The sequence below is a fragment of the Pocillopora verrucosa genome, chromosome 11, assembly GCF_036669915.1.
Source record: "Pocillopora verrucosa isolate sample1 chromosome 11, ASM3666991v2, whole genome shotgun sequence".
NCBI classification, from domain to species: Eukaryota; Metazoa; Cnidaria; class Anthozoa; order Scleractinia; family Pocilloporidae; genus Pocillopora; species Pocillopora verrucosa.
In genome coordinates, this window is record NC_089322.1 from 7,854,194 (window position 1) to 7,868,849 (window position 14,656).

The 14,656-nt window shown below is 39.1% G+C and overlaps 1 protein-coding gene across 1 annotated transcript in view; it reads left to right on the top strand.

Annotated features, from left to right (window-relative positions):
- Positions 1–14,656, top strand: part of LOC131774933 (cadherin EGF LAG seven-pass G-type receptor 2) — a 42,166-nt gene that overhangs the window by 15,772 nt on the left and 11,738 nt on the right. The window contains exons 11-31 of the mRNA XM_066174579.1: positions 629–730; positions 1,538–1,632; positions 2,276–2,485; positions 3,646–3,714; positions 4,196–4,349; positions 4,887–5,033; positions 5,777–5,861; positions 6,616–6,727; positions 6,883–6,929; positions 7,266–7,389; positions 8,437–8,540; positions 8,873–8,975; positions 9,282–9,435; positions 9,826–9,892; positions 10,041–10,107; positions 10,756–10,868; positions 11,569–11,695; positions 12,168–12,209; positions 12,323–12,406; positions 13,426–13,615; positions 13,826–13,870. Coding sequence (XP_066030676.1) covers positions 629–730; positions 1,538–1,632; positions 2,276–2,485; positions 3,646–3,714; positions 4,196–4,349; positions 4,887–5,033; positions 5,777–5,861; positions 6,616–6,727; positions 6,883–6,929; positions 7,266–7,389; positions 8,437–8,540; positions 8,873–8,975; positions 9,282–9,435; positions 9,826–9,892; positions 10,041–10,107; positions 10,756–10,868; positions 11,569–11,695; positions 12,168–12,209; positions 12,323–12,406; positions 13,426–13,615; positions 13,826–13,870 — 2,241 coding nt within the window. The remainder of the gene's footprint in view (positions 1–628; positions 731–1,537; positions 1,633–2,275; positions 2,486–3,645; positions 3,715–4,195; positions 4,350–4,886; positions 5,034–5,776; positions 5,862–6,615; positions 6,728–6,882; positions 6,930–7,265; positions 7,390–8,436; positions 8,541–8,872; positions 8,976–9,281; positions 9,436–9,825; positions 9,893–10,040; positions 10,108–10,755; positions 10,869–11,568; positions 11,696–12,167; positions 12,210–12,322; positions 12,407–13,425; positions 13,616–13,825; positions 13,871–14,656) is intronic.

A 14,656-nucleotide genomic window follows, 5' to 3' on the forward strand; every position in this document is an offset into this window, starting at 1 on the left:
TTTCCCTTAACTTGAACGCGTTGCAAACGCGGTGAAAATGCGTTTGTATGCGTATTTAATGCGTTTGAAATGGGTTACGTTGTGCGTGTCAACAGTGCCGATGAAACACGCCTCAACCCGTTCAAAACGCGTCTTTATTGCAGGTGAAATGCGTTTGCATGCGTTTAAAACAGGCGCTTAGACATGCATTAACTCCGCTGCAGAGAAACAGTCTTTTTCAGTCTTGTCAAATAAGGAAGGATCCCCATTTTTCTAATTTCCTACTTGGGAAAGGGAATTGGTTGAATTGTCGGAAGGTCGTGTGTTTGGTAACATTTCTTTCATGAGAAAGGAAAGTTAATTTTAATTCCTCTTCGAGAGTTTCTAGAAACAGTTTGCACGAGAAATCGTGAGTCTTCTGTACACATAACTAACAATGATTTGTATTTGTTAGTATTATTATTATTATTATTATTATTATTATTATTACTATTATCATTATTATATTATTTCACCACATTAAAGGAAGATATCTCGAACAGCATTCGTCATGTTACCTCTTTTTATTTATTTATCTACGTATTATTTGTTTACTAAAACCGAAAAATGAGGAACTCTAGAATTAATTTTATTTGTTTGTATTTAATAGTTATAAACACATCATGTCCAAGAGCATTTGCTGAAGAAATATGGTGGAAAAAAGCCGCGTTTGGGACAACAGCAAAAGAAAAATGCCCATTCGGATCATCGGGTTTGTGTTTTCGATGTTTTTTAATTTTGTGGATGAAATGTTGTTTAAGAAGGTAATTATTTATATCATGTTATATCTATGTTAAACCGTACAATTTCTAGTTTTAGTTTTTCTCGTACTAAGTCGTTTTGCCGATTAGTCATTATTTTATATATGTATTTGTACTGCTTTGAAGGCCGTAAGTTAGATAAATCATTTGGTTAATTACGTCAACTTCGTTAAATAAAGAATATTGTATTGTATTGTATTGTAAACTCGAGTACGTGAACGAAAGTCGTCGAGCGCTTCTTTGATGTGTTACTAAACAAGCCATTTACCACTGTTAAATCAGTGAATAAAACCAAGTTATGTGGTATTCACGAACTTTTTAGCAGTAGCTCAGTAGTATTGCGTTTCTTCGCCCGCGGGAAAGTATGAGGCCGTAAGCGACGCAAGTAAGAGAGAGGTGTGCAACGAGTTTTACGCTGAAAATAGCGTTATTAGTGCCAGACTTCCGGCAAACCTCTTCCCGACGCGTCTCAAATTTTCCCGCTGGGGGAAAAACGCGCGTCCTGCAGCGCTGATCATGAAGGCGTGATCGAAAGCTAGGTTTTCATGTGAGAAGCCAGATTTGGAGTCTGTGCTTAAAACACGAGTGTGGGTGATGATTCAGGTGAGAGTAACATAGCAGCACAAGCCTGCAGTAATGTTTAATGTTCTGCGCAACTTGTGTAGTTTTAACTCCCGAATTCGCGGATTCAACCACAATTTGAGATCACTAGAGAGGACGTTTGTGATTAATGCTTTTCTTTCGTTCTTCCTTATTAGGAACAGCAACTCGGTTTTGTCACAAGGATGATGGCTGGCAGAAACCAAGTCTACTTAATTGTGTGTCCAACTCATTCTTTGTTTTGCAGCAGAAGGTGAGAGCTTATGAAATATAATAACTGCTAACTATAGTCTGTATTTAATTCTGCCCTTCCCGACACGAAGTAGTAGTTCTCCCTTGTTTGTGTGATACATGTTTACCGCTTTGTTTAGTAATTTTTCACTTTGCTTTTTTTGAATGAGTCGCAAGCTAGAATTATGTGATAAATTGTTCCTTGAAATGTTCAAGAAAGGTCGTTCTTTCTTAAGATGGAAAGTTATCAACCACTGTCTGTTATAAACCCCCGCTCCCATCAAACACTATGAAACAACATGCATCCTTTAATACATCATATCAGATCATGGAGATATCTCCGTTCTTCCCCCCGCCCTCAATCAATTGACCAACATGTCTTCACAGACAGATGGCACTGGTTTCTTTTGTGTAGAGGGTTTAAGTTTCTAAACAAACTCTTGTGCTATGTCGGTGGAGGAGTATGACGGTAATATAAACTGAGTTGATAACGTAAACTGGCCACCGTAAAGAGTTTTAAAGCTGACGTTTCGAGCGTTAGCCCTTCGTCAGAGTGATTGGCGAAGGGCTAACGCTCGAAACATCAGCCTTAAAACTCCTTACGGTGGCCAATTTACGTTATCAAGTCACTTGATAATACTAAATTACCTTTGTGTCTTTTGTAGCTAAAAAACTTGACTTCTGGTAACGTTGACTGGAAGCCAGATTTCGCCCTTGGTATAGGACAGCAGTTAGATCTTGCCATCACGTTATCCCCTCAACTGTACGCCAGAGACATAGAAATCGCACTGACGATTATTACCACTCTGTTTGGATACGAGAGTCAACAAAACTCCAGCACGCTTGTTTCAGCCAAGACCAAGGAGTTTGCGAAGGTGCGAAAGTTAGAGAAGTTTATTGCAGAAACCGCATAATTTCCATCTCAGCCATTTAAAGTAAAGATATAGTACTTACCGCAGTTTGAGCATTCGAGGGGATTGTATTCTTTGGGTAGTTGTCTTAAAATGAGCATAACATTTGACTTAGTGGCCCGGCCTAAACAAGGCGTGACGCCGCCGACTTCAGCTCATTTGGCGGGAATCGAAACGGTCGCTACGCACCTCAAGCAACGATCCGTTCATGCCTAGCTCTTAACTCTTTGACGCCTAAGAATGACTAGCAACTAATTTCTCCCCACGATATCATCCCTGAATCAAATATTACGGTCACGAGAATGAAGGAATTGATCACCAGTTAAGGAAGCTCTTGATAGTTTAACAAATTCTCCTTGTCAGGACCTTTGGAAAGGTAAAGAGGACAGTATAGAGATTATGTAGACTGATCTTAGGGTGCACAGGGTTAACTGTTCAAACATTGCCTGAATTTTTGCCACTTTCAAAGGCAGATCTCCTCGCGTGAGGAAGACCTATTGAATCGGAAAACGCGTTCACTGTCTTATCTGTGTAAGTTTTCGTGGCGGAGGTAATAGTTGTATGGTGTCTGGATTTCCCATTTCTTGCCAGGTCACAAGAAACCCACAGTCAAGAAGTGAAATTGTGACTAAGAGAGCTGTTTCGAAATAATGATGTGACACAATGTACAATTTTTTAGGACGGGAAAATCCTCTTTTAATTTAAATATGCAGCTGCGAATGTGCAAATGAAGTTCACTGGTCAGTTTTTTCACCCTGAAGAGTAACTAGCATCTAATTTCTCCTTACAATATCATCCCCGAATGACACACTAAGGTCATGAGAATATTGGAAATGATCAACAACTACAGAAGCTCTGGATCGTTAAACCAATTGTCCTTGTCGGCACGTTAGGAACTGTATAGAGAACAGTATGGAGAATATGCATGCTGATGTTAGGGTGTAAAGGGTTAAAGAAAGTTTTGCCAGAAAACGCAACCAAGAGAGTAGTTTACGGATCAAAACCGACTTTTCGATCCGGAATCCCTCGCGCCTACAATTTCTGCTTCTCTCTTCTTTACAGCTTACAATTTCTGCTTCTCTCAAGAACAACAACTTAATTAATTTATTTGATATGATCCACAGGTCCTTCTTCAGTCAGCCAGTACGCTGTTTAGCTCCGATAACAAAGATGTGTGGGACGTCGTTCAACGGGTAATAATTATTGCATCAGTATCTGAGCAAGTCTGTACCTACCCCTCCCCCTAACCCAAGAACAGTCAACTAATAACAAGTTCGTGTTATTGTTGGGTTAAGGGAAGGGTAGGTGCGCAGTTGCGCAGGTCCTGACATTGATCTGAATTATTTTTGCTTTTATTTTATTTTTTCTTTTTGCAAGTAATCCACGGTCGATTTGTCGCCGGTTTTTATTTCACTATGCTCTCCAATTGGCCTGTGAAACTCGTGCCCTTTCAGCCATTCGCATTACTGGAAACAGAAGCCAATAACGAGTATTTGACCGTGATCATCATACTTGTTCGGAAAGCGGAAAGCGGAGGCACTGGCAGTGAGGTCAAGAGTTTTGTAAGGCGATTTTTGGGAGCAGTTGATATTTTTATGTACACTTACCCTACTATTATCTTCCGTTGGCCGTGTAAGCCTCTTATCTTGACTGCTGTTTCTTTCAATTTGACAGCACTCCGCAGGGACGGCGGCTTTGTTGAAACAGATGGAAAACTTCAGCGGAAACTTAGCCAGAAGTCTACCGTACTTAAAACGAGACTCGCGCAGATACAGACGCTCTACCGACAGCATTTTGCCACCGTACACGATTATTACTCCCAATATTGGTAAGAATTATATTTTGTTGAGTTTGCTGAGTGTAACAGGGCTGTGTCGCATTTTGAGGTAATTTTAATACCTACTTGTCGGGGAATTCCTCCGCTCTGTCTCATAAGTGATTGAAATGTTGCAAACAATATCACTGCATTTTTTGGAATTTGAAATTATGAAAGACAGATGATGTCAATAGAGATTTCTGATCAGTTTGGGGATTTTACTTGTGGTGTTTGGGTTAAGAAGCGCACGGTAGCTATTATCAGAGAATTATGAAATATTACTAAACGGCATTCAACGCTAGAGAACGTTTTAATGTTCCTGCAACAACACATGATCCTGATCTTGATCCTGAACATGCGCACGAATGATACTTTTCTGTCTTATTTATGTGAAAATCGTAGTAGCCTATATTTTAGAATACCGTAACTTCGCCCTTTTTATGAGTTTTCCGCAAACTGTAGAAACTATTTTGATTCACCTAGAGGACGGTTTCGTTGTAAGCAAACGATTGCTTTCACTTGCTAATATTCACGCCATGTTCTTCATAGTTATGGAACTTCATCCAGTGTATGTCAAAGGATTCTCTGGATTATCGTACCCCGCGAGAACAGACGTTTACAGCGACTCTCCTTATAAAATTTGGCGTAATATCTCCAATAGAATTTACCTTCCTAAACCTTTCTTTCGTGGAACAGGTAAGTCTTGAATTTGACGTAACTTGCATAACAAGCACCTGGGTTTATACTTAAGTACGATTTTGCGGGATCGCCACAAGTCGAAAAATTTGCCTTATAAAAGGTACGTTTAAATATCAAATGAGGCGCTAAAAATTGTGCCGAAGGATAATCTTATTTTGTAAGTACTATTTTACATAGTAATAACCCTTTTCTTGGTAAAGGGCCTCCCTAAAACTAAAGAAGGGGGTCCGCCAGGCCTTCTTTGGGTAGTTTCTAGATTAAACCCTGACACAGAAAAAATTAGTGCGCGTTTGGATTCCGCGCGCGCACGCGAGGAAAAAAGGACACCTGGGAGAGCTGGCAAACAACAACAAAGAGAGGCGGATTTGAACAATTTTTAAGATTGCTATAATTTTTTTTGCGATGATTATTGTAATGAAGATTTAGATATATGAAAATTCACATATGTGAATTTTCATATATCTAAGTCTTCATTCACTCGGATGTTTATTTGTACCCAATTCATTGACCAGCTCCCAGTTGGCTTGTTAGCTCAATTGGTAGAGCGCTGCACCGGTATCGCAGAGGTCATGGGTTCAAATCCCGTACGGGCCTGAAATTTTTTTCAGGTCCTACTTACAACTACTAGTTTCAGTAGTGTTCTTAGCTGCGAGGATCTTCTAATTTCATCGATTATTGTAATGTTGTGAGTGACAGCTCTTTTAGAGAACTAAATATTTTTTTATTTAATTTTGTTTTAGACGTGGAAGACAACATAGGAGTTGGCTTCATGATCATCAGAAACATCGGAGATTTATTACCCAAGGCGTTTGACGCGAAGATCCGGTATGTTACATGCACTAAATGCATTGAAAGTACGTTTGGATAGAATTTTTAAACAATTTTGGTTTTCCCCCTAGTATTTAGAAGAGACTGTTTCGTGGTTAGACTACGAACAGTCCCTGTTTTTCAGCGAAGTCTGTCGCACCAGTCAAAAGAGATTGTGAAAAGAAAAAAAAAATCGATGCGTTGAATTTTGGGTGTGAAGGGCGATAACGTCATCTTTTTTCCCCACTGAATTTATTTAAATCGTGCGACGGAATGCACCGAGAAGAAGGGACTGCTGGTAGTGTATATTGTGGTTTGATTGGGAAATGGAATATGTTCCAGAAATAATTAAAAGCAGTTTGCGATTTGCGATAACTGCTTTTGCTTGTCGTCTTCTTATTTTTGATAAAACTCGTATATTAATTTATTTTAAGCGAACCACGTTGTAGTTTGTGAGTGTAATAAGCATAAATGATTTCCAAGTTTGACATCTGCAGTTCCTGTTAACCCTTTAACTCCCACGAGTGACGAGGGCAGAATTTCTCCTTACAATATCAATACAATATCAAGGAGACAAGTGATGAGAATAGAGAAAAATATAAATTAAGGGATTATTAGTTGATCCAATACCAAATTCTCCGAACTAACATCATACGAATTGTATGACAGACAGTAAGGAGAATTACTAATGAGATCTTGGAGGTAAAAGGTTAATCTTCTTCTGGATGAGGATTTTTAAAATATATTCAAGGTCTTTTTTTTTCTTTTCCAGTGACTCGAAGTACAACGTTGAAGTCAGCTCTGATGTCATCTCTGTCAAGTTACCTGAGATGGAAATGGCTCCCTTAACATATCCTGTCCGCATTGCCTTTGCCAACAGACTTGTAAGTTGTTATTCATTACTAATTTTAGTTAGGATTTGTTTAAGAAACTAACCCAAGAGTGTTTAAGTTGTCTTCTCTTAAATAATCCTGGTTTACCACGTGATCAATTCAACTGCTGTCATGTTGGTTTATTTGTCATCTTTCCTTTTTGTTAGGTGAATCGATCGTCTTACATTTGTGTGCACTGGAATTATTCAGTACCGTGAGTATAATAATGAATAGCTTTAATTTTATGTTGTTGCATACTCTCGAATCTACCATAGAGACACTTGTCTAGTCGCGCCGCTTTCGCGCCTTTGTACTCATTTTCGTTCCGAGTTGTCGTCAGCGGGAGAACATGGTAACCTAGCAACCGCCAATCGGAGACACTACAAGAGTTGCACGTCGTCGTTATGGCAAAAACCGCTATAAAATATACTATAATCGAATATGATATGTACAGGTACTTTTGGTTGACGTCTGTAATGAAAATAGTTATTCCCGAACCAGAAGACCCGTCGTGATTGCTAAGCCTGCCTATTGTTTTTCGTTACCATAGAGACACGCGTGGAGGTGGTTGGTCACGTTACGGGTGTAAATCAGTGAAGTCCAATAGAACTCACACAGTGTGCTCTTGCACTCACCTAACGGCTTTTGCAGTCCTGTCAGACTTAAATCTTCAGGTGAGGTTGATGATTGTGAAGCTGTTACAACAAAAAGCAACAACAACAACAACAACAACTTTACTACCTTGTTTGCAGAAGACGTACATTTACAATTAAGATGATTACCAGAACAGCTAAAAATCTAATCTGGTCGAGTGCCATGACATATATTTAGATTTGAGTTGTTGGTAGTAGAGTGTAAATAAGAAAGGAAAGAGAAAGAGCTGCAAGATAAAAATATAAAACCCTTTAACTGATCATGGAGTGGTTGTTATCTTGATCTAACACCAATTCTCGTAAATTATTTAGAGGAAAACCTTATCAGCCAGAGGGGAGAATTAACAATAAGATCCTGGGAGTCAACTTAAGGGTTAACTTAAAGATAAAGAAATGAAAATATATTAATAAGTACCAGGTAGAAAGCTTTGAAGGATATGATTTTCGTATGGATTATTAGTTAACCCTTAAACTCCCAGATTAAATTTGTAATTCTCCTTACTGTCAACCATACAATTCTTATAATGTTAGTTCAGAGAATTTAGTATTGGATCAACTGATAATCCCCAAAATGATCTTTTTCTTTATTCTCATCACTTATCTGGTTGATATTGTATTGATATTGTAAGGAGAAATTCTGTCTTGGTCACTAGTGGGAATTAAAGGGTTAATTTATTTTTAGGTCTGTATGAGGGTCAGTTTCACTTTTTCCTTTAGAGGAGGTTGTTTTCAGTTTCCAAACTATTGCAACGAGAAAGTGAATGTAAAATTGTTAATAATTAGTTCGAACAAAATTATTATAATTGGTAGATCTATCAGAGTCTAAATCTAGTTTTATTGAGAATACACTTTGGAAAAAAATGATTCATGTGATCCAGATGATCCAAATAATCCAAATGATTCAGGGGGAAGATTGAAATGAAATTAGTTCATAAATTGAGAATCGTGAAAGAAAACTAAGTCAACTTGTTTAAGTTGTTGTTGTTGTTGTTAATGTCTTTTTGAGAGAAGAGGCGTGTTGTTTCAGTGTCACAAATAATTTTCTCTTTTTTTTCGATTTTTTACTAGTATCCCGAGCAAGCAGCCTTTGCAATGCGTTTGGTGACCTACATTGGTATATCGGTGTCCCTGGTTCTGTTACTGACAGCTTTTATACTATTCTTGTGTCTAAGGTAATTTTTATTTGATTTTCGTCATTTTACTTACCTGACCTTCTCACAACGGTCGCAAGGAATTGTGGGAAATATTCCATATCGTTATATCATGATCTCTTCTCCCATGGGCACTTCTAATACAAAATTGAACAATACAATATTGAGCCCGCGCACCTCTCGTAAGCGTAGATAGCGGAGCTCTTGGTGTTGTGGTGTGGTGTTGTTTTCCAAAAATTCTCAAATTGTGGGCACCTGCAAAATTCCTGCAAAATGTTGTAGGGCATATTCCTATAGAGGATGCGCTGTATAAATGTATCATTATCAGTAACATCTCTGTTTTGTCTTTACAGGAATCTGAAGAGCAATTCGATAACAATTCATAAGAACCTTATTGTAGCGGTCTTCGTTGCGGAGCTGACGTTCCTCTTGGGAATCAACAGAACGGCAGATCAGGTTGGGTTAAATACAAGGGCAACTTATGTTTACAGTAGGGTGATTTAGTATTATCAACTGAGTTGATAACGTAAATTGGCCACCGTAAAGAGTTTCAAAGCTAGCTTTGAAAAGTGACAACGTTCACTCAATGGATGCTTTTACGCACGTGAACGTCTATTTTAACCACGACAAATTTTTTTTCAAACGTATGTTCATTAGCGTGGGCAAGAACGCGACAGTAGAAATCTAGCTTTAGCTTTCTTTAAAAAATATTAGTTTGGCTTCTGATCTTACGACGTTGCTTTTATTTGTGTTTCATTGCAGAGAATGTGTCAGTTGATCGCCATAGTGCTGCATTATTTCTTCAGCGCTTCTTTCTCGTGGATGTTCGTCGAAGGTCTGCACATGTATCGCAGGCTCAGGGAAAAGAGGAATATAGACACTGGCAAAATGTCCTTCTATTTCTTTATGGGGTGGGGTAAGTGTGCGAATGTTGTCCAACAGGGAGTGTATGTATCAACCCTTTGAAGTGATTAACAATTAAAATCTCCCTCCAATATCCATACATTATCCAGCAAATAAGGGGTGAGAATACCTAAATTATCAGGTAGAAGTTGTTATCTGTAACCAGGCTTTTTTCCGGGAATAAAGGGAGGGGAGGGGGCGGGGAGAGGGAAGAGGAATGACTGGTACAAGAAACCTATCAAAGTCACTGTTTTATAATATTCACTCGCCGTCATCTGTTGGAAGATAATTTTGCGCAATTAATGCTTTCAAATAATACTAAAAATAAACTATTTGAGACATAAAACACGGATTTCTGTGCAAAGAGTGCTAAGGTTTTAACCCTGTTTTTTTTTTGTCTCAGGATGTCCCGCTATTGTGGTCGGAGTTTCCGCTGGCTTAGCGAACGAGGGCTACGGAAACCAGAGATTGTAAGTCAACTTTGTATGGTCTCTGTAGAACTTTTTACCACCCCGCGTAAACAGTTTGTTTGCACTTTTAACATTCCCAAACCAAGCAGTAGATAGTGACAGTTCCCACTAGATTTCTTGACATTTGACCTTTTTTTTTACTATTCAGCTGCTGGATGTCAACAGATGGAACACTTATCTGGACGTTTACGATTCCGATCATCATCATTGTCGCGGTAAGTAGCTTCACGAATGATCCCACTCCTGACAACACATGTCAATGTTAACGGCAAACCAAGAGGTAAATCTCTTGTGGTAAACGGATTATCAATTGAATTAAAAATCTTTCATAAAAACTTCCAGTGACATCTCTAGGAAGCTGGTCTCATTCCCGTTCTCCTTACAACATCATCACACTATGAAGCAGGGCGGTGATGAGAAAAAAAGGAAAAAATATATCAAGTAGGGGATTATTACTCGATCCAATACCAAATTCTCCGCACTAACATCATTAGAATTGTCTTACTAATGAGAAGGGTTAATGTCAACCGTCCACTTTTCACCCGTTCTTCCTCATCTTGTTTTCCCATCCACCTCTCCATCTGTAGTTTCGTTGCAGACACTGTGTCGATGAACGTTGGGCCCGTTTTATTTTTTAATTCGTTTTGTGACACACTGTTTTCCTCAATGGTATTCTTTTGCGCAGTTGACATGCATGTTGCTGTGGCAAACAAAACAAACAATTACATAGAGATGACGGTCTGACATTTTTCATATTTACACAAAAAATTTTGTATTTGTGGAATGATACAGTATTTTTAGACCTTTACATTGATTGATTTAGTATTTCGTGTTGTTCATTGATTTTCTTTTTATCATCTTAGCTCAACACACTCGTCTTTATCATGGCATTGTTCGCATCACTTCAAAAACAATCAAGAAAGAGACGTCGACGGCATCACCACCATCACCATGACGAGGAACAGTCTAACTTGACGTAAGATAGCACTTTTGACTGATACATGAGCGTGCCAATCGTCTCTTGCTAAAGCCTGGTTTTCACGAGCGACGCGAGCACAAAGGCAAGCTTAACAGCTCATAGAGAAGCAAACAAGAATCAAGCGCACGGATCAAAATTTGTCATCTTTCTTGTGCTACTCTTTGTGCTCGTCGACGTTCGTTTTCAATTGGCATAATTACCTGATGCTCGCGTTTGTGCTTGCGCTTTTGTTTGCGTCGCTGGGGAAAACCAGACTGAAGCGTAAAAGACTATTTAACAACTTTTCACCGAAGTAGAGATGGCTCATGGTGGATATTTACCGAACCGTGAAGCGGCGAGATTAAATATCAACTGCTAGCTTCCTCCACTGAGGTGAATAGTTAACTACCACGCCAAAGATAACGAAAGACATTAAATTTATGCAAACCATGCATTGAAAACCGCTTCCCTTAACTGACCAATCTCCAACTGCTCAGTAACTGAGAAATGTTTTAATACCTGAAAATGATAAAATGAAATTTATCGAATCCCTCCCATAACGTTCTGGAGTATTCCAATGATCCCCCTTTCCCTTTTCCTTTCCCCCCCCCTCCCCCCCGTCGATAAATAAAGACTGGTTCGTTATGATTTAAACTAGATAATTCTTTATTCATTTTTCAAATGTTTTATTTATTTATCTCGCTTTTCGTCGTCACAGTGCCGGATTACGAGCCACAGCCGGTCTTCTTCCCCTGATAGGAGTATCTTTCGCGTTCGCCATTTTGATGGTCAATGAAGATTTGGAAACCTTTCACTATATCTTTGCTGCCTTTACGTTCTGCCAGGTTAGAATCACTTCCGGCAGTGAAGTGCTCTGTTCTTCACAGAGTGGTTTTAAATTTTAATGTGGAAAGGCAATGTAGGATTTCTGTCATTCAGTTGTTTTTGCAACTAAAACCGGGATTGCATTGCTTCTACGCCATCAGAATATGAGCAAAATTTTAGTCCTAACTCACTCTTATTTCACGCAAAAAAATTGATCGCTTCTCAAAAACTGGGTCGAAGAGCTTATTAAAAAAAAAACAGATTGAGGAGGCGTAGAGACGAAAATTTAATTCGGTACCTGAACACGTGTAATCGACAAGAAGCAAAATGCATGTTTCCTTTTCATTTTGATTTTCAACTCTCAAAAGATGTGAGGACTCGTCTCGAAGTTAATAGATGCTGAATACCTTGAATTTGCTATTTTTTAATTCTTCGATCGATGAAAGTCGATTGATCAGCGACAAATTTTTGATGAACTTGTTTCGTTCACAGGGCCTGTTTATACTAGTGTTTTATCTCCTATTGGACAAGACGGTGAGTAACATACCTTTTTTTTATTATTTTTTTCCCGATTTCAATTTGATTTAATGGACGCAGAATATTTGATTCACTTTCACAATCTTGCTTTATTTTTAAAAAACCTTTAGGTTCGGAAAGAGTTCAAGAATGTGTACATGCGCTGGAAGACTAAGGACAAGACATACGGGATACAGAAACCCACGCAGCATTTTGTAAGAGGAATATTCACCCTCTTTACGTCTCTGTGCTTAACTCACCCTCTTTCCTTAAATGAGACATTCTTTATTCATTGATTTGTCCTCTCATGAAAGCATGTTCTGTTTTTCACTTGCTCTTCTCCGCTTTTTGACCACCTTTTCATAAGATCAATTCATGGTCTGCCATGTCTTTACCCCTTCTAATTTCTCAGCCACTCTTTTATCCGACCGAACTTCTACCCTGTTAGGTATACAGCATTTCAGTATTGCTATGAATAAGCACCCACGCTCTAAGAAGCGCCCTCCGCCGAATAAGTGCCCACCCTCAGGCGCCCCCTCGAAACACCCCCCCCCCCGTCTCCTCCCTCATTTCCTCAACTTGTAGGAATACCAAGAAAAACACTTTCTTTTGCCACTTCATCTATAATTTATCAAGCTTCAACCGCAGCGGAATCAGAACAGGAGATTTATAAGCGACCCCTTCGATTTAGAGCCATCCTTCCAATAGGCGCCCCCTCCTTTGGCCGAAATTATATAACCTCTTATTTGAGGAAATGCGATATGACAATTTTTCACTGTTTCATCTCCATTCTGAGTACCACAATGTTATCCTTCTCCCGCTTGTTATGTCAAAGTAAAATAAGTATCCCAGACTTGATCAATATGTAACTTCTCCTCAAGTTTCCAGTTTGTTATCTCGTGAATACGTTATGAGAACAGACAGTTTCATCAGCCGAAGAATATCCTCATAAAAGAACACCAAACTCTTCCCTCAAATTTTTTAAGAAATGTATCGTGGTAAGAGGGAAGAATTTCCAATTAGATCTTGGGAGTGAAAGGGTGAACTAACCTTTTTCCTTTCCCTTTCTCCTCTCCCACTTTTCAATTCATGCACTCTCCCTCCCCTCCCTGTTCGTATTCCCGAGACTATTCCATTTTCTTGCATTTCAGTTTTTCCCACCCAACCTATTGATTTCTTTTTTCTTTCTTCGCCTGTTTAACGAAAAGTTCTGTTTCCCTTTTTTTTTTCTTAGAAACGCTCCTATCACCCTGGGGAGACGGCACCTCTCCGATCCCCGTATGATTTTGACGACGATGGAAACGCCACTAGCACATCTACCACGGAGCCATCCAGCAGCGGTTTCCGTAGCAGTGTAACGAGTCGGTTCACCACAGACAACAGTATCACGGATACTATAGGAGATGAAGATACCAGTGTACCAGGTGTGCGTTTGAAATGTCATTTCTCTCAAATATGCTCTATACATTCTGCTCAGTCCAAGTAGTAAGAACGTGGTTTTTAATAAATTACAGTGATTTCTAGTCGACACACGAAAGGTGGGACGTACATTCAGGGTAGACCCTAGAGGCCGAAAAAAAGTGCCCCTTCTTCATTTCTGGGAACTAATTTTTGTTTGTTTGTTCTAATTTCAGATGGAAAATCGCTAAAGGCCAAGTACCCTGATAATCCTGAACTCGGTAAGATGTCTACAAGGCGTAAACTCAAACATTTCTGTGTTTTAACTCCTTTGTAGTCAATATTTTGATGGTCACGAAACTAAGAGGAAAATAAGGGGTGATGTTACTTCGTCATGCAATATTATTGTGCAACGAAAAATCTGTAACACATCTTTGGTACAGTCAGTTAAAGTCTAAAAGTTTTGTGAGTATATACACAGTGGGTAGCATTATAGGTGCGATCTGATTGGCTACTCAAACTCCAAATATCCCTTGCTAATCACCTCCAAGCAGCGCGCGCGCGATTTGCGCCCGGAAAGATAGTAATCGTTGCAGGAAGAAATGCGTTAATATGACCTTTAGTGCTACAGTATTTCACTGTTTTGGTACATACTAAAACAACTATTCTCCTCAGTATGGGTGGTATGAGGTGGATATTTGCCGAGCCGTATATCCACCACTAGGCACCTCCCCTTCGGTGAATAGTTGTTAATGGCTGTTATTACAGTTCTGGACGTCATTCTTATGGTATAACGGTATCTGCGTGAAAATGCACGGAAACGAGGCTATCGGGCGAGAGAACATAAATACTGCATAAGAAATTTTTGAGTGTTCAGGACCCACTCCAATTAGGTTTGGTGAAAAGATATCTCCGTTCAAATTTAAGCAAGTTCTTTTACTCTAACTTAATCAGGATTCGAACCTCTGACGTTGCTTAAAAGGTTCACGCTTTGCTCTCCCAAACGAAACAGTTGAGGAAAATTACATGAATTAAATCTGGTTTCAAGCTCGCTTGGAGTTTCTAAA